Raw genomic sequence first — 19,155 nt, forward strand, 5'->3', positions numbered from 1 at the left:
CTCTTAAGTGATTTTTTTTGTTTGTTTTGTGATTTCTTCTTAAGGCAAAAGAGAAAACACAAAAAAAGGCTGAAGAATGTGATGATACAATACCACAACACAGGTTAACACTGGAGCTGGTATGTTTTTTATATCTCCATTGCTTTGTAAGTAGGGCACTGTGTCTGGCACGTTCTTTTGTCACAGAGAGGGAAAGAACATGGGGAAGATGAGCAAAACTGCTATTTAATCAGTGGCTTTCTCCTGTTGGTGATTTCTGTACTTCTGGTTCCCTTCCCTTTCTTTGTGGTTGTGACTGGATTTTTCAGGCATTTTGAGCAAAGATCTAATCTTCCCAGGTCACACATTCGTTATCCAAGAGTGGTGTTACTTGTTTCCAGTACTAAAGCTTGGTGGTGTAAAATCCATCCCTTTGCAGAAGTGCTTTTAAGTATCACTTTGTAATATGACCTTGAAACACTATTGTAAAATGGTATGAAAATTACATTCATTTTTTTCAGATTGTCACTTCAAGTGATGGAGATTTGTTCAAAGTTAAGCAAAACAGCAATAGAACTTGGATGTCTTCATAGATTTCAGAATTGAAAGTTTTTGTGACGGTTATTAGTATAACTGATGTTGTCAAGGTTGCTATGTAAACTGGCCTTGCAGGAGCTGAATGTTAAGATTCTGTTTTGAAAGGAGCAGTTTTACCCCTTTTTAGAGATGTCAAGACTTCCTGACTACAGACCTGGGAATCAACCCCCTGTTTGTTCAAGTGCAAAAGACAAACTTTTGCACGCAGAGCATGTTTTACTACTGGGTGAATTCATGCTGGTTTACTGTGGAATTAATTCCTGGTGCATGTTGATACTGATAGGAATGAATGCTTTTTGGTGTCTTGGCCATTTGTGTTGGGTAGACGTCACATTTGCTTTTCTTATCCACTTACCTGGTGTGTAAGAATTCCCTGTTTAGAGGAATTCCTGTTACTATGTCACTGATTTCATCTTGCATGTATTATTTATTTTTTACTATTCTGCTGGTGATTATGGAGTATGGCACTTGTTATAACAATGGAAAAATGTTAATATTATTTACTTTACTTTTAGGAGAAAGATGGAAAACCAATATTGCCAAAGACTGAAGAAAAACCTAAGGTTAGAAAACTGACAATATTGTAGGAGTGTGAATAGATACCCTGTTTTCTCCCTCCCTGTCATGACTTCTCTCTCTGCCGTTATGTAAGTCTCTTGGTCTCCTTGTGTGTTTACTTACTTGCACAAAACCTGCTGAAGTGTCAGGCAAGAGTTGGTTTTATTGAAATTCAGTGGCTGTAAATGAAGAGCTCATAGTAAGAAAAAGGTTTAGAGATTACTAAGATAGGAGAGAGTTACAGAAATGTCTGCTGACACAAAGAAAAGCTGTATCAAGAGTTATTGTAAAGTATTCTGTAGCAGTCTGTTGGAGCTGTTGAAGGGCAAGAGAGGTAAGGCAGGAAAAATCTTTTCTTGAGAGCTTCTTCTCATTAATCAAATGAGAAGAATCATAAAATATAAAGGCACATGAGAGAAAGAAAGAAAATACTGTGGACATTTTCCTAATCACAAAGAACAACTTGGACTTTGCAAAAAGTATCCATCATGGTCTAGGAGGTACAAGATGGAATGAAAGGATTGAAGGAGACAGTTACAAAGGCTAGTTTAAAATGTACAGGTAGAAATCAAAAATTAGGGAAAGGAAACAAACTGTGCACTGAAGAAACTGAGGGCTTCACTTTGGAAATACTGTGAGTTGAGGAGTGCTGCCACAATTGGAAAAGTACAGGCAACCTCAGTTCTTCTGAAACAAGTGTGAAGGTCAGGACCAATCTGAGCAAGAATGACACTGTGCCTTTTTAGCAGAAATATGAAGTCATTTGTGTGATTCAAGCTTGAAATACATTGGAATGCAAAGACAGCAATCAAAAGAATTTACATCTGTGAAAATCTGCAGGTCAGGTCTTGGACATGCAGTTGTCTTGAGTGGGTGATGTATGATAACTGTAGAGCTAAGCATGTCATAAGGAAAAAAAGAGAGGGAACGAGGCACAAACATTAAGAGACAAGCCTTCCTGTTTCACAGAGAGCACAAAATTGATGGCACACTAAAAAAAAAAAAAAGAAAAGCTCCAGAAGAGGAACATGGCATGATTTAAGGGAGATTGGTTCATAGTTGAAGTGCAGTCCAAAACCAAAGTAGAAGATGAGCTCAGTCAGAATCATGTGGTCTTATGCCAAAAGAATTAAGTGGCTAGCAGAAGAATAAGTATTCCTATGCTCTTCCACCTCTGTCAATCAGAGACACAATAGTTGTTCTGTAAGTGAGTCACAGGGGTATTGAAGTCATATGTTGCAGTATTTGAAGAAGGTGATTTTGAACAAGATGTGTTCACCAGTATTCCTGTAGTATCACCAATAATTTAGATCTGTGAAACCAAAACCAGCAAAACAGAAAAGTTATGTTAATAGCTGAAAAATCTTCAATCACTTACAGTTCTTTCTTGATCTCCTAGTAAATGCAAAGTTTTTTCTTGATGATTTGAACTAGGGCTTCTGTTGCTTTGGGTCTCCAATCTGCATACCCTTAAGCACATGCAGTGGCATGACTCCTGGAAAAAAGTTGTTATTGCCTAAATGCATTTTTTATTTAGTGGTTTAAAGGGGAATTAAAATTTTATGAAAAGTGAGGCCTTACGTGATGAGGCATTTTGTAAAGACCTAGTGGCACTGATCAACAAAGGAAGGAAAGTCGGAGGGGAAAAAAAGAAATTCTCCTTTAGAAATCTAATTTTACATGTTATGAATTTGACCAAATGAGCCCTAACCAGTTCAGTTCCACGCAGCATGTGAGTGGCAATCACTGCTAGCAAAGATTTAAACATGTGTAAACAGCAGTTGGAAGGCTCCCAGGAGCATTAGTAATAGATCACAGAAGTATATAGATCACTTAGTACTAGATCACATAGTATCAACAAATTGTAACAGATCACACAGTAGGGAACTAAAACTGCTGTTTATTAACTTTTCCGTAAAACATGTGCAGTGAAAACCACTAAGTATCAGCAGCCAGTGCACAAGCTAAGAGAACTTCCAGCTGATACTGCCTCTGAAGGAACTGTACTTCTGCTGGAAAAAAAGAAGAAAAATGAGAATGAGAGAATCATGATCTGATGGTGCTGCTTTCCACTACCTAAATGTAATTTATACTTGAAGCATTACAACAACATGATGCTGTTACAGTAAATACTATATAGTAAATATTAGCATTCTCTTTTTTTCTAATTAAGAGATTTTATTTTCAGTAGTCCTGTAAACAGTATTGAACGTAATGTTCTCTATATTATATTGACTTTTCATAACAAAGCAACTGACTCATTCTGAAAAGTAGTTTTCTTATTTTATGCACTACAAAATTCATGCTGTTGTGTTGCATGTAGATGTGAAAGGTTATTTCAGTGTAGATTACAAAAGATTTCCTGCTTTCTGAGTAGCTGAACTGTAGTTCTTGAAAAAATAAATGACAGTGAGTCACCTGTAACACCTGTCTTCTTGCAGCTTTTGAGTGAATCTGATGTTTTTGATGAACTTTCAAAAGACTTTGACTACCTTCCACAGCCTGCAGTGCAATCCATACCATCAAAGCCCAGCAGCACATCCAAGGTATGTCTTTCTAGTTTACTGAAGATGCTATCACTGATAGTTTTGCTGAGAGTGGATAATGCTACTGTTCTTTCAAGAAAAATATTTAATTCTGTTTCTGTTTTCTTCACCCTCATTGTGTTCAGTGGAACATGCAGTGTCAGCACTTGGTCCTTATTTGAGGGTCTTCTACCTTTAAATTTAGACTTTTCTTACTTGTTTTGTACTGTATTAAAAAAAAAGGCCACTTAACAGGAACAGGTACATCTTGGGTTTCTGAGCATATTCAGTAAAAGGCAGTGTAATTGTTCTGTTTCAGAAGCCTTCAGATCCTGTGTCTGCAAAAACTACTGAGGATGAAGTGGCCCCTCATGCCAGAACTTGTGTTGTGCACCATTCAGCTCCATCAGCTGAGTCTTCAGTGAGTAGTCTTAGCTGGAGCTAAAGCAAAACTCAGCGCTTCATTTATGCAATGGTACAACCTATTGTCAAGATGCTTATTTCAATATTGCATATTCTTCCTCCTTAGAGGTGAGGCACAAAGGCTGAGTGCTTTCCAAAAGTATCAAGTCAAGCACAAACTGAACAGGGAAGGTCAGTGACCCTCTTAATAGAGGAAGGCAGACTGACAGTTTTTGTGGTCTACTCTAGCTCTTGATGCTCTAAAAGGGATGCTCTTTGTCAATGTAATAGGTCTGCAGGAAAACACAAATTCTGCAAAAAAATGCTAACTGACTGTCCTACTGAATATTTTGAAAGATTGCCTTAATGGCTGATATTCTTGCATCTCCTTAGATTATATCTATACTTCTGTTAAAAACCAAAACAAACAAACACCTGCCCTGTGGAACATTTTAGTTGTAAGTCTTTGGAAGGGAGAAACTTGTTTACAGAACAACCTGTGTCAGAGTTTCCTTATGTCTTGAACTCAGCAGATCCCAAATGTGTGAAGACAGTTAGGTAGTGAACAGTTTTTTAGTCTGCTTCTCAATTTTTACCTTTACTAATGTGTGGCTGGTGGTGGTACTATATGAACTTCAGTGCAGCTGAACTCCAAACTAAGAACTGCTTTTTACTGCATTGATACACTTACAGGTTGGTCACATGGCAGATGAAGCCCTGGAAGCCTTGTCCAGTAGCCTAGGAAAGAGGGAGCCAGATCCAGATGAAGGGAAACCTGCTGTGGACAAAGTTAAGGTACAGAAACAGTCAGACCTCAAAACCAGACTGTTGATGTAATTATCTTCAGGATTACTATATTTTCTCAGGCTAGAAACAACTTAGGGATAATATTTTCACTTTTTTAAAAAAACAAATTTACTTGTAAAACCAGTTGTGTTCTGCTTAGGAAGTACTAGTAGGATTTCAACACAGTGAATACATTTTTTTAACAGTTTTGCCTATTACAGTACAGTAATTCCCTCAGCTTCTGAAAAGTGCATTTACTTAGTGTCTTACTGCTGAACCAAAGCAGAATTAACATGGATATCTGAGGTAGCATACCGTATGGTTCTTTTTCAAAGGGAACAAAATATATGATGGGTTGTTTAAGCTAGGAATGATGCAAAAGAATTTGGGGTTTGTCACTGATCTTGTCATTTTAACAGAGACCCTTAAGTAAGTCACTGAAGTAAGTGTAGTCTGTCTAAGGCAATGCTGTTCATAGCAACAGTCTGAATTGCCCCCATTTGCCACCCCAAACCATGAGCCAGATGGTACTGACTAAAGCCAAAAGTAGAAAGGATAGTGCTTCTGGTGGGCTGGAATGCTATCAAACAAGAGTTCCCAAAGTTGGCTTTACTTGCTCAGTTGTCATCTTCCAACATAACATGTATGGGGAAGTCAGCTACCAATTTCTCTGTTGCGCCTTCCATTCAGTGCAGGCCAGGTAGCTGTTGAGTGGATTAAAAAAAAAAGTCAAGAATTAAACGGCTTGGAAGGGTAATGCTATTCTGTTATTGGTCAGTGCATCTCTTTACTTAACTCTGTTGTTCTTCATTGAAATATGTAGAGATGCTTCTGACACACAGATGAAGAAACAGCCAGAGAAATGAAGGCCTTCTCAAGAGAAAAGGCTCTCATCTAATTTGATGAAATTTTTGTCTGGTACTTGGATTGGACCAGAAAGACTAATTTGAATCAGTAGACTTGAAGACTTTGAAAGCTTGCTCATTTGCATTTATGTTGGGTTGTAGTTATTTGTTTGTCTGAATACTGTTTTTATTTTGCCTGCACAGGAGACAAACGAACAGGAACAACGCAAAAAACTGGGTGAAGATGAAGAAACAATTCCTCCAGATTACAGATTAACAGAAGAAAAAGTAATTTATTTAATGTGCTTAGTCTTACTTCCCTTTCATTCCTCAGAATATGTGGATGAAACTGAAATGCCATTTCATTTTGAAACGTTGATGTTTAGTTCACCCATTTTTATAGTATATAAACATTCTGGTTGTAGTTTCTGAATATCTGTTATCTGTCATTAGATGCATACGTAGGCACAGAAGTGGCTTAGATGTAAGTATTAGTGAATGATTTTGGCTAAGATTAGTGCACTGGAATCTCTCGTTAGCTTTTAGTATTTTAGAATTTAATAAATTGTAATTGGTCAAAGCTCTTAAAAAACCCGCAGTGCTTCAGGGTGGTGTTTTATACAAACAGCACCACACAACTCATTTGACATAAATGGAATGCTTAGGTATAGCCAAGACTTGCACAACACTTGCCATTGTGAAAAGATACGACCTTTCTGGACTTTGCATCCAGGACTATTGTTAACAATCTGGAAGTTGGGATTTTTTATTTATTATGTTACTTCCATGGAGATTGGAACACGAAGGAGGGAAGCTCAGGATCTCACACTGAATCACTTTTCAGCACTCAGATGTTTTTAAATTATAGTATTTTAAAATTTTCTTTGAGTAACACCTTGAATAACAGCAGTAGATGTTAGAGGTTACTAGATAGATCATTCTCTTGTGTTATACTGTCATTCAGTGAATGCTCTCAGAGTGCTCCCGTGTTGTGTGGTCATTTAAGGACTACTTGGTTTAATGTAAGGGGATTTTTCTTTTATAGGATAAAGATGGAAAACCACTCTTACCAAAACCAGAAGAAAAAACCCAGGTAAAAACATGAATATTCTTATAAATATTCATTAATTAATTACTTACCCTAATGTCAGTAAGGTTTCCCAGTCTTCAGTTTAAAAGTGGAGATAGATTGTGTTATCTGCTCAATTCTTAATATATGAAAAGGCTTAAAAGCCTCTTATTTTCTTTCTTTTTAATGATAGCCTATGAGTGAAAATGAACTTTCAGCAGGTTTGACAGAAGGATTTTCCTGTTCTCCACCATCTTCACCATTACCTGCACCGACTGTAATCAAGGTGTGTATGTTTGATTTCTGAAAATCTGTTTTATTTTCAAATTGTTTCAATAATCTTGATATTTTGTTTCATTTAAAGATTATGTAAACTTTTAAAAGTAGAATTCAGTAACTCAAATTTTGAAATTTTTTTTCAATAAATTAATAGGAGAGCGGGACTAATAATAAAAAAATCAGATAAGTTAGCTGCTGTATCTTTTTTACCTTTTGCTTGCATAAGTAACGCTGTGCAGTTGAGAATTTTACAAGTGTCACTTGGGAATATAGATGGGCTTGGTAGAATTTAGCTCCTCTGAAGGACATTAAACCTGTCTGACTTAAGCTATGCCAGGGTTTAACCCAGTAGTTGAGATGGAAGATTGAACTTGAACAAACTGAGGTGCAAAACAGTTGCATAGTGCTTCCCAGGAAGAGGTTTCAGTATGAAATAAGTAGAGCTTCTAAGAAAAATGGAAGTCCTAGAAATACACGGTATCGGCATTGCATTTTAGATGCATGGAATTTGATGCATATTTTTTTCTCAGTCCTTGGTTAGTAATGAGGCTGTGTCTTGTTTCAGAAAATCAAGAAAGATGAAACACCTGCAGATTCCTTGGATGTTATTGCTGCTGCTACAGTTCCTTCAGTGTGCTCAGCAGCTCCTCTAGCCTCTCCCTCAGTGAGAACTTTTTCTGTGGATCCTTACCTCCAACTAAGAACTGGCTAACGGGGAGTTTTTAGGTTTGGGCCCCTAGCTGAACCACACCTTTCTTTTCCTGGTTGTGTAATGAGAACATTTGAAATAATAATAGTATGTCATTACCATAGTGCCAAAGTCATCTGTTAAGCCTATAGAAGGGTTAATGGAGTGAGAGGCAGCACCAAGACCTCCTTTTAATACCAGAACTTCCCTTCCTTGGGTTCAGTGGTAATGTTGCCTGGCTTCTTCTTTCTCCATTTTGATCTGTGCAGTCGGAGCTCCATCTAGTGTCTCCAGACTGATTTGAAAGTTGGATTTGAAGCTCCTCCAAGCTGGGTTTCATTTGGTTTTAAGGGCTTTTTTTGTAATCCGTTCTTGAATAAAACTGATGTGAATTAACAAAAGACCCTACACTGTATGAAGATAAAAATCTTAATAAGTTTGTTTTCAGATTGACACTTCCTTAGTAGCTAATCTGCAGTGATAGTGATACTTGCAAAATGAATAGCAATTACCAAAACCCAGCAATTTCATAGAACTGTTCTCATTAGATCAGTTAATCTTCTGTGTAACAAAAGAAAGCCATTAAAATAAATTCTATAGACTCTCCCTGAAATTATGTTTTCTGTAGGTCTAAATAGTCTGTAATTTTTTTCCCTCCGCTGTCACATAGCATTGTAATTACAAAGGGAGAGCTGATGGTTCATTGTTAACTGAAGTTGACAGTTCATTAGCCAGTACTTATATTAGTTTGATGAATTATATTATTTTTAGTGAAGATTTGCTGTAATGGATGTGTTAATACTTTGTTAGGGCGGAAAGGAGATGGATGAAGCCTTGGATCTCCTGTCTGATTCCCTAGGACAGAGGGAACCCGACCCTGATGATAACAAACCAGTTGTGGATAAAGTAAAGGTAACAAAACACGTTCTGAAGCTTGTGCAGTCTGAGGATAAAAAAAAATAAACCAAGCAAAAAACCTCCCCAGCAACCTCTTGAGATATTTAACTTTGAGATTTATGAGGGTTTTTTTAAATCTATTTAGTAAATTTATAAATTAGTAAATTTAATACTGCAATACTACTTATATACTTGTAGGAGTATATGGCTTTCTGTATTTCAATGTGTATATATATATATATATAAAAAATATATTTCTATGGTTACTAGAAAAAAAACCCCATACTCTTTCAGTTGTCCTACATATCAACCGCTCTTCAATCAGATGTATTACTTGTGTGTTTTGTGAAAAATGTTGAATTTGTATGTTAACTAATTCACTTGGATGCGAGTGTTGAAATATTACAGGAAATTTACAAAATTACAAAGAGAAGACACCTGCAAAATAGTTAGAATAATATCAGTAAAAGGCACTGAAATGAAGTTATTCTAACTATTTTGCAGGTGTCTTCTCTGGTCTCTGTTTCTAAAATTAATTTTGTGGCCTTCTTTTTGTCAAACTTTTGATTTTTATAACCCCACAAATACCAAGTTCATTGATGATCGTGTTCATCAGTCCCATTTTGAACTTGCGTGTTTCTGCTTGTTTTGTCAACATTCAGTCTTTCTTCATATAATTGCATAAAGACTTTTCTGCTAATAAGAAAATAAGACACATTTCTGCATAATAGTAGTAGTAATAGTAAATTGGCAACTGAGATACTTCAGGTAAAGGACATTACTGGGGAAAAAAATGACCAGAAGCTGCCTATGAATAAATGTAGGCTGGAACCTAGAAGGAGATTCTAATCTCAGACCAGGCTCTTGTGTGGAGGTTGTTGGCTGCCTTCAAAACAGATTTGTATAGCCTGGGTGGTGTTGTCCCTTGCCATAGCAAGGGGGTGTACGCCTGATGTGCAAGACCTCAGCAGCTCCTGTGCTTCAGTGGAGCTGGAGGAGCCTAGCTTTCTTCATGTATGTTTTTTTACACAGGCACAGAAAATGCCTTTTTATATTCAAAATTTTAAAAAAATAGAAAAAGAAGACATCTTTAAAAATGTCTGCATTGACAAATACAAAAATATTTTTCAGCAATATGTTTTAAAACCTACTTGTATCTAAACAAAGTGTTTTGTTCAGCATGGGTCTGGTGTGTTTGCCAGTAATCAAAGCAGCTTAAATTGAAAGATAAACGTAGCAGAAGGAATGCTTCCCTCCTTGATAGAGTTTTCAGGAGCTTGTGGTGCTCTGCCTTCTAGTTGTGTTGGATTTGAACCTGACTCTGGCTTCTAAGCCTGATGAGATGTGTAGGCTCATCTTGATCAGTCTGGGTGTGAGGTAGAATAGTGCCCTAGGTTCTACTAAAGGTACTGGCCTTCACAAGGAAGACATTGAAGGAACATCGGTTTTGTGTTAAAGTTACAGTGTATGGATAAGGTTCAATGTGGAAGTATGGAATGTTCCTTCTAGTCATACTGTTGTAAAGCAGAACTGAAAGTTGACATAACTTCATGTTTACGTTATGATGCTGCAGTGTATATATATGTTTAACTTACTAAATGTGTACACCTACTGAGAGCTAGTAATTTTTAGATTTTTAGGCATGAAACACACTTCATAATGAAATAAGTTTGGGGTTTTTTTCTGGTGGTTTTAAAATTCTGAAATAAAAAAAGGCATCTGTCCTAAGTTAGTGAGCACTCTGACTTACAGTTTCCTAATATTTCTAATACAAGTATTTAAGCTGTTGAAAAAATTTCTTTCAGGAAGAGGCTAAATCTGAACACAGAGATAAACTTGGAGAAAGAGATGATACTATTCCACCTGACTATCAAAAACTTCTGGAATCAGGCGAGCAGGTAAGGAAAAGCTTTTTTAGTCTGTATTTGCAACACTAGAAATTTCACGTATGAGCCAGTCTGTCTACTTCAGAATTACGAGGAGAGCAGGGAAGCTTAATAAGTGAGTAAGTGTGTCTACAATATATATGTATTAAGGTTAAACATGTAAATATCCTATACTTAGAGTAGCTATGTATAGGCTTGCATGCATTTAATTAAAAAAAAAAAAAGAAAAAAAAAAGAATTAGGTGGATTTTTTCAGGTGGACAAATAAATCACTTTGAAGCATCCAGTAGCAATCAATGTCCTGGAGATTCAGCAGTGTAGATGCCAGTTACAGTGGCTCAGTGTTTTGGGCACTCCAGAAGATCAGGTGAACAAATAGGCTGTCTTCTCTTAAACACCTTGAATTTATAGTCTGCTTTTAAACAGGAGGTACTTGTAAACTGTGAGTAATAATGCTTATTCATTCCAACTCTTTATGTTCCATGTTGGGGGACAAAGTGTATGTACAGGTACTTTTACATTGGTGGTATACCTAAAGCCCTGTAAAACTGCCATTTGCCTGGAGCACGTGACTGTTCTGACAGCGATTTGATCTTTTGTGGCTCAGGAAGCTGTTTTTCCAGGCATAGAAAGATGCTATCACAGATGTAGTCAAAGTAACAGACCATGAAAAGATGTCGTGAACTGACATTGAGTACACAGCGTGAGAAGTCAGTTCAGAATGGTGCAACTTCCTTGTTAATCTGTAAACTCCCAATGTCATACATAAGTGCTTGTATCCTAAAACTAATCTGACCAGTTCAAAATGAGAATATAATCTTTCTTCTTTGCAAGGATAAACCAGAAAAGCCAACAGCAAAGGATGATGTCAAACACAAAGGAAAAAAGGTAACATTTATGATATATTTGGTTTGTGTTTGTTTCATGCTGTGTGCTCTGATAGTTTTTTTTTTCCTAAGTAGTGTCACTGTAGGCTCGAGGCATGATTCATTGCAAATGCTTATAAATGCTGTTGAATGCAGTAGGTAATAGTAACAGTGTTGACAGTGTGGCCTCTTTCTGTGAAGAGTAACTCTTCACAATAAATACAGTTTTTATGCAACAACTACACTGTGAATGATCAGGTCCAGTATTCAAGAAAGTTGTATATCTTGGAAACCTCAGACAGACATCTCTGTTCTAACATACATGTAGAGCTCCGGTATGTTTTTTCTTAAGAAAGGGGTAATTAAAGTAGACATAAATTCCTGAAACATTAGTTTAACTTGTGGGAAGTATTGCATATTGTGTGACTTCAGAATTAAAATCATTGCAGAAGCCTACAGATGATTCTGTAGCTATCGATGTCCTCTCAGGTGACTTTGTTACTTGTGCAAAAGCTTCTGCTGCCCCAAAGCGCTCAAAGATAGGAAAATAACTTGCAAAATAAAGTTTTTTACTACTCTATGAAAATTCCTCACTTTTGTTTGCAATAGCTCAGTTTAGACGTGGCGTTAGCCAGTTCTGAGGATGCTGTGCAGATGTAGTGATTGTCTTACCACTGTACTGGAAATTTGATGCGTCTTGCTATGTACTAATACTTAGAAGAAGGAGGGGGTTTGCTATTTAGAGTCTTCTAGAGAGACAGGACAGGCTTGGAGAAGTAAGTTGAGCAGGGAATTGTGGTAACAGTTTTCGTACAGATTAGAGTGTCCAAAAACTGTAAAGGCAAAGAAATCTTTCTTCAGTGGTTGCATGCACTACCTAGCAATAGTTGCAGGCTGGAACTGAGAAGCAGTTCAAGAGGGTTTTGCAGAGAGGAGCGCTAGGAGTAGAAAAAGGTTTTAGATGTGTTGGGGAAAATAGCAAAGCTGACAAGAAGAAGAAAGAATTGACTGGAGAGGTAATGAGAAATGGACTGTTGATTATTTGACATGTAATCTTGAACACAGCTGACAAACAGCTGTCACACTTCCCCCAGCAAAGTGCTGCACATGCGAGGCTATTTGAAATGAACTAGCAGTGGAGACTGCATAAATCTGGAGGTCACCAAGTTGAAGAGGGTGTTTGAGAAAGTATGGTGCTAGAAAAGAGCATTAAGAAGGGGACTGAGATTTGGCCACATGTGAGAAAAATCACTGTCGGACGTGCTTTCTGCTTGCCCTTAACCTGGTGTTTGGTACCTTGAGCTTGGGTGGAGGGAGAGGTCTTGTGTGGCTTTTGAGATACATGCCACTACAGAGACCTTACATGCTTCCTCAGCAGAGGAGCCCAAGGGCACTCTGGGGCAGCTGGTGGGATATCGGTGTGAAAATCATGAACTCCTTTTGTTTTCTACAAGTGCTCAAGCTAGTTAAGAACCTGTAACTCCCTGTTGTTAGCAAATGGCTTGCATGTGCCATGCAGAAAGGAGGCTTAGTATTAACTACATTCATGTGCGAGGCCAAGTGCAAGGTCCTGCCCCTGGGTCAGGCAGCCCCCGGTACCAGTACAGGCTGGGGGTGAAGGGGTTGCGGGCAGCCCTGCCCAGAAGGACTTGGGGGTGCTGGGGGATGAACAGCTGAACGTGAGCCGGCAACGTGCGCTCGCAGCCCAGAAAGCCAACCGTGTCCTGGGCTGCATCACCAGCAGCAAGACTGGCAGGTCAAGGAAGGGGGTTCTGCTGCTCTACTCTGCTCTGGTGAGACCCCCGCTGCAGCGCTGCATCCAGCTCTGGGGTCCTCAGCACAGGAAAGACATGGACCTGTTGGAGCATGTCCAGAGGAGGCCACACAAGTGGTCAGGAGGAGGGAACAGCTCTGCTATGAGGACAGGCTGAGACAGTTGGGGTTGTTCAGCCTGGAGAAGAAAAGGCTCAGAGGAGACCTTAAAGCAGCCTTTCAGAACTTAAAGGGGGCTTAAAGAAAGATGGGGACAGACTTTTCAGTAGGGCCAGTAGTGATAGAAGGGGTATTTGTTTTAAACTAAAGAAAGGTAGATTCAGACTAGATATAGCGAAGACATATTTTACAATGGTGGTGGTGAAACACTGGCACAGGTTCCCCAGAGAGATTGGTGGTAGATGCCCCATAGAATCATGGAACGGGTTGAGTTGGAAGGGACCTTAAAGACAACCTGCCTGCCATGGGCAGGGGCACCTTCCACTAGCCCAAGATGCTCAAAGCCCCATCCAAACTGACCCTGAAACACTTCCATGTTTCCCAGGATGGGGGGGATTTTTCCCAGGATGTTTCATATCCCTGGAAACATTCATGGTCAGGTTGGATGGGGCTCTGAGCAACCTGGTCTAGCAGAAGGTGTCCCTGCTTAGTACAGGGAGTTGGATTAGATGGCCTTGAAAGGTCCCTTCCAACCCAAACCATCCTGTGGTTCTGTGATGTGACATGTCCTATCCTATGCCCTGGGTCCCTCACCTGCAGGCAGAGGGAATGGTACACATCTGTTTGAATGGTGAATAGTTTTGCACTCAGCTGGGTAAAGCAGCTGCCGTTGTCTCATCTGGAACTGACTTCTGCCAGCCTGTCCCTGCCCTTCTCCTGCAGTAGTGACCTGCCCGCTTCCTGCAAAGGTCTTTACCAAACCAGTCTATTACAAGTCAAAAAATAAATCCCCTGGACAGTCACAGTTGTGAAAAAATAACCAGTTCCCAAATGAAATTCTGCGTTAGCTTCCTTAAGCTTATACTACAAGGCACCCAGTTATCAAAAGTGAATTACAATTTTGTCCATCCTTAAAATGTTGATTGTAATTATTTATGCTTTTATGCTCTGTTTGTTCCTCTCCTGGGGGGCAGAGAAGAAGCAGCTTTGAAACTGAAGTTCAAATCAGATGTAATTCCTGGGAGGAAACAGCTGTGTTTCCAAATAGCTCTCCTGACCACTGCAGTGCTTCCCCAGTGCTTACCCTGACACCGAATCCGCAAATGGCGTAAGACAAGTTATTGGTGTTTTAAGTGCTGTTTTTACTTGGTTATGAGCTTTGGAATTAAATTTTCCAATACAACATCATTACTTTGTAGTAAATACAAAAATTGCCCGTATATACCAGCTTTCTTACCTGTATATGGTTTCTGGTGCCCTAGTCTCCCCAGTATGAGAAAAAGCTCCAGATTCCAACTTGCTGTGGACTAAGGCCAGTAATTACAGGCACATGTCCTGCTTGGAGTTCTCTCCCACCTCAGCAATCACATCTAGAAAAAAAAATATGTTACAGCAGTTGTCAAAAGTAGGAGCTGTCAGTTCTCTGTCCTTTATAACTGTACTCACTGTTTTTTCTTTGGAGTGTAGGAGAAAAGTGAGAAGGAAGCCATCAGCACGAAACCAACCCCAAAGAGTAAAGGAAAAACCAAAGACCCTAAAACGGTAGAAACATATGTATTATAATACAGATAGTCATGGTAACCAAACACTATAAACATGAAAGATGAGAAACCGCATTTTGATTTCATATTACATGGGTATTACTTTGGGGAGAATGTGGCGTCAATAGGTTGAACTTGATCCATTTGTGTAAGCACGTACATAGGAGAAAAGCACCAGTCTATTTCAAGGGAAATTTTCAGTAAATGGCAGCTGAAATACGTTTCTTTCAGAGAGAGTGTGGTCTTCTACAGGGGGCTCAGTGCATGCTCCACAGGCTTCTCCTTCCTGTATTTGCTGACCTAAGAGTCACATTTCATATGCCTACAGCAGCCTCGGGATCCCCATCACTTCTCTCTTTGCTTGACGGTTTCAAGTAACAGCATTCTAAGAGTGATTAGAATGTACTTCTTCAACCACATGTCTTTTTCTCAAGTTACTATTAACTTATTTTAAAAAAGGAATGGAAACCTACATACATTTATAAATAAGTATGCAGAATGAATCTGGTGGGAAAAGGAAGGCAGTTTCTATTTGTAAAAAAACCCGAAAGGTTGCTTGGCTTTTATCATCCAGAAATACAGAAAATGGCTTTAGGTGAGGGTGAGACTTCCCCATCACATTGTTTTCTCACAGGATACATCCAGTAGATGCCTGGATCAGATGGTGACATCTGCTCTGAAAATTTTGTGTGCCCTGTTTCAACTGATGGGGTTTTTCTTCATTATGAAATTGCCATACATGCTTTTTGTGTAACAACAGCACTGTCTTAAGAGTTTTCGATGTAAAACTGGGGATGTGTGTCTTTTAACTTCTCTCCAGAAGGATTTATTCATTAGTGTTTGAGTTGTGACTGGATCACTAGCACAGGTAAAAGGCATTTGAGAAATAGGGTATGAAAGAAGTCAGCCACAGCCCTCTTTATCTGAAGCAAAGAAAGTGATGGTGGAAAAATGAAAATACATATACACAACAGAAGTTAAAATACTGTTGCTAAACTTTCTGTATTTCAAATGCAGATCATATTTATGTCTGAACTGTGACCTCTGAGGAGTATCTGTCACTATTTTATTTCAAATTTTAGCTTAGTTCACAGTTTCTTATTATCTCTTGCTTCTCTTGCTCTTTAGGGGAAGGGACAGTCCTCCAGCAGCAAATCTGAGAAGCAGAAAACGAAATAAACATTAACATCACTGGGTGAGTTTTCTTCCTCCCTATTCTTTGAACTACCTCAAAGACAACTCATGCTAGTGCTATTAAAGCTGAGTTTTGGTGATTTGTCTTTTAACTGAACCAAGACATGGTTAGAGATGCTGTTAGACACACCACTTGGAATGACTTTGAACGTCAGTGTTCCTAGGCAGAAAGGACCGCCTTTTTTTTTTTTTTTTTTTTTTTTTTTGGTAACACCCTTTGTCTGTACAGTTTGTATAGGATTTCTTCATGTAGCTAAATTCTTTCAGGTTCATGTAACGGAAGATTCCAAGGCATGACATACTGCTTCCCTAGTAAGACCTTTTTACAGAGCAATGAAGACCAAGCACATCTCAACTGTTTTTATCTTTAGAACAGTGAGTTTATATCATTATTTCTGCACCAGGCTAATTTTGGAGCAGCGTCCAGAACAGATACAGAAAGCCCCACAGCTAAGCTGGCAGGTATAGCAGGTTTCAGTGTTCTGCTCTCAGCTTTCCTGGCACAAACACAGCCTGGTTCTGTACACGTGTTCCACTGCCACCATGTACTTCTTTGTACTTGGCTCGATCACATGCTTAATGTCAGAGTAAATAATTGAAGTCTTTCGTTGTCATCATGGAAGTATCCATGTCACTACACTTTGGTGCTTGGTCCAAGTGCTTCAGGCTGGAGGGTTTCCTGGGGTGTTGGAGGAGAGAGGCAAGGGCACATCCAGTGCTGGGCTCTGTCCACCCACATGCCAGCCAGGAGGGTCCAGGTTCTGTCATTCTAAACAACCTGTAGAGGATCCTCTCTTCTCTGACCGCCAAGGCGGTCCTGGCTCCTCTGAGGCCATGAGTAACGGTGTGCAGTGAAATCCCCTGTGAAGATTTGGCAGCTGGCTTCAAATGGACAAGACAGAGATGCATCGTTACCCTGCATCTGCAGTGGGCTTCTACCCTTACTGCGGTGTTGCTTTCAAACAGTAGCAAATGCCTTGTAGTATTAGGTCTTCCAGGATTTCTTTCTGTCACTATAGACTCAGGTTTGCAATCATTCTTCCCAGATGTGAGTTTTTTTCCAAGTTAAAGAAGATAAACACTCTTAACTGTTTTACTTTCTCTTCCCCTCAGGATCTTGGCATCTTTCTGTTGGTGGATAATTATTCTTGACGAACAAAAGCTGATGCAAAAAGCATGTGGTTATTCTGGGTGGGTTTTGTACAGTGGTACTTGCTGGACTTTGTTCATATTTTTTTTTCTCCAGTAGTAGACTAAGGTAGCTTTTCTTCTTTTTCCATAGCCATTCATTTTATTATACTCATATACTTAGATTTTTATGTCATTTTCTTTAGTTTTCAAAGAGAAAGAATGCTTTATATTTGCAAGAAACTATTTCATAAATCAACAGCAATGCCAAAAAAAAATTCTAAAAATTTTTAAAATCTAAAAAAAAAAAAAATTAAAAAAAATTCTGCAGACTTTTGCACATAATCACATAGTGCCTGTAAATCTCAAACGATTTTTTTATGTGCTAGCATTTTTAACATTGCATTAAGTATTCTGGAATATAATGAGCTTTAGTTATCCTCAGCCCGCTTCAGCCTGGCTGTGCAGCTTTTCTCAAGCCAGTTCCTGATGATGACACCATAGGTAAGCTGTGGGTAGCTAAAGAATGAAAAACTGGGGATTAACTGCTTCAAGTACATCTAGTAGTAGAATAGGTATTTTAGATACTGCCTTAACTGTAGTTAACACACCAGATAAGGATTTTAGTGGGTTTGTTTTATTTCCAGTCCTATCTGTCCTGTTACATTGTTAATGCAGGAGTCTCCTGGCCTGAACAGATACAAATCCTAGGGTAATAACCACAGGGTTACCATCACAGAAGAGGAGATAAAGAAGGCACATGAGCCTTAGCAGAGGTCAGAGAAGTTCCGGTCAACAGGCAGACTTTCTTACTTTATTTTGCACTGTTTCTAGTCCTTGCTTCTGTTCCTTGCACTCCAGAAGGGAACGCAGAAATAGGGCAGAAATCAATGCTGCAAGGACCAATGTCGCATTCACCTGCTCTCCAAGAGAACAGGCAAGAGCAGGCACCTCTCGTTAGTCTGCTGCAGACGGGGCTGTCGCAACAGAGGTGTGCCAAGTGCCTCAGTGTGTTTTCGTCTGTCTTCGTAACCTGCAGAAACATCTTTTTGCACATCCTTAGACATGTACTGCTTCACCATTAGCTTGCTGGGGAAGGACATACCAGTGTTTGTACCGATGCCAAAATCTTCTAGTATGTAGCCTTGCAGACAGAGACAGCCTGGAGATTTAAGTTGGGGATATTTAGACTTTTGACTGTATTCTGTAGTCTGTACTCAGAACCTCTGTTCACACTAATAAAAGTTTTTATGAGTGCATGATGATGATAGTAACTTTTCATTCATGGTTGCTGTTATCTGAATAGCTACTGTAAGACAAAAGAAATTCTAGAAATAATTAAAAAAACCCAGACATTGTCATATTAAAACTGAATGTGTTTAAAAAATACACTTGCAAAATACATCAGTGATGCTTCATGAAGGCCCTCACAATCTGATCAAGATCCAACTACAGTTTTTTCCCCTTTCCTTTGGTTTTCAAAGCTGTATTGCAGTTAACTAGGACCAAATTGAACCTGTGGACTTCCATTGTGTAGGGAAGCAGTTAAACAGTAAGCACAAAAGTTTTCAGAAAGGAAGCAATTATTTTGCTGAAAAATTCCAGTTAGAACTTCTGTTGAAAAGCATAATACACAGATGATTAACAGTCATCAGAAGAAACACTGTGTTTTCATGAAGCAGGTGAACCCTGCCCAACATCCCTGTACTCATCCGGATTCTCTCTGGGCATGCCTCTGGTTTTGTGAGCACACTGCCGTCACAGAACCGAGTCTGAAGTGTTTATTAGCATCAGCTCATACAGTTCTATCAATGACATTTATTGTGTTGAGATAATGACATACCAACATTCCTGTCTGTGATGCTCCCTTTATGCTGAAGGGGGCTGCAATGCATCTAACTGCAATTGCAAAAAAAAATGCAAACCTGGCTAACTGGTGCTTCCATAATTAAAAAAACAAACAAACAAGAGGGGAGTGTGGAG

General features: G+C 39.0%; 1 protein-coding gene across 11 annotated transcripts in view; it reads left to right on the plus strand.

Moving 5' to 3' along the window:
* CAST (calpastatin) overlaps positions 1-18,435 on the plus strand; it is a 64,151-nt gene extending 45,716 nt beyond the window's left edge. For 8 of the 11 annotated variants that reach the window (XM_037373400.1, XM_037373399.1, XM_037373401.1 and 5 more), the window contains 16 exons: positions 45-119; positions 1,092-1,139; positions 3,576-3,680; positions 3,979-4,080; positions 4,755-4,856; positions 5,897-5,980; positions 6,738-6,785; positions 6,955-7,047; positions 7,606-7,704; positions 8,539-8,640; positions 10,431-10,523; positions 11,346-11,399; positions 14,284-14,417; positions 14,777-14,851; positions 15,979-16,045; positions 17,158-18,435. In XM_037373400.1, the coding sequence (XP_037229297.1) occupies positions 45-119; positions 1,092-1,139; positions 3,576-3,680; positions 3,979-4,080; positions 4,755-4,856; positions 5,897-5,980; positions 6,738-6,785; positions 6,955-7,047; positions 7,606-7,704; positions 8,539-8,640; positions 10,431-10,523; positions 11,346-11,399; positions 14,284-14,417; positions 14,777-14,851; positions 15,979-16,036 (1,272 nt within the window). In that variant the 3' untranslated portion in view covers positions 16,037-16,045; positions 17,158-18,435. The remainder of the gene's footprint in view (positions 1-44; positions 120-1,091; positions 1,140-3,575; positions 3,681-3,978; positions 4,081-4,754; positions 4,857-5,896; positions 5,981-6,737; positions 6,786-6,954; positions 7,048-7,605; positions 7,705-8,538; positions 8,641-10,430; positions 10,524-11,345; positions 11,400-14,283; positions 14,418-14,776; positions 14,852-15,978; positions 16,046-17,157) is intronic. The other 3 variants (XM_037373403.1, XM_037373404.1, XM_037373406.1) reach the window with 3 other exon arrangements.
* The last annotated feature ends 720 nt before the right edge of the window (positions 18,436-19,155 follow it).

Source organism: Falco rusticolus, chromosome Z (genome assembly GCF_015220075.1).
Source record: "Falco rusticolus isolate bFalRus1 chromosome Z, bFalRus1.pri, whole genome shotgun sequence".
Taxonomy (NCBI): Eukaryota; Metazoa; Chordata; class Aves; order Falconiformes; family Falconidae; genus Falco; species Falco rusticolus.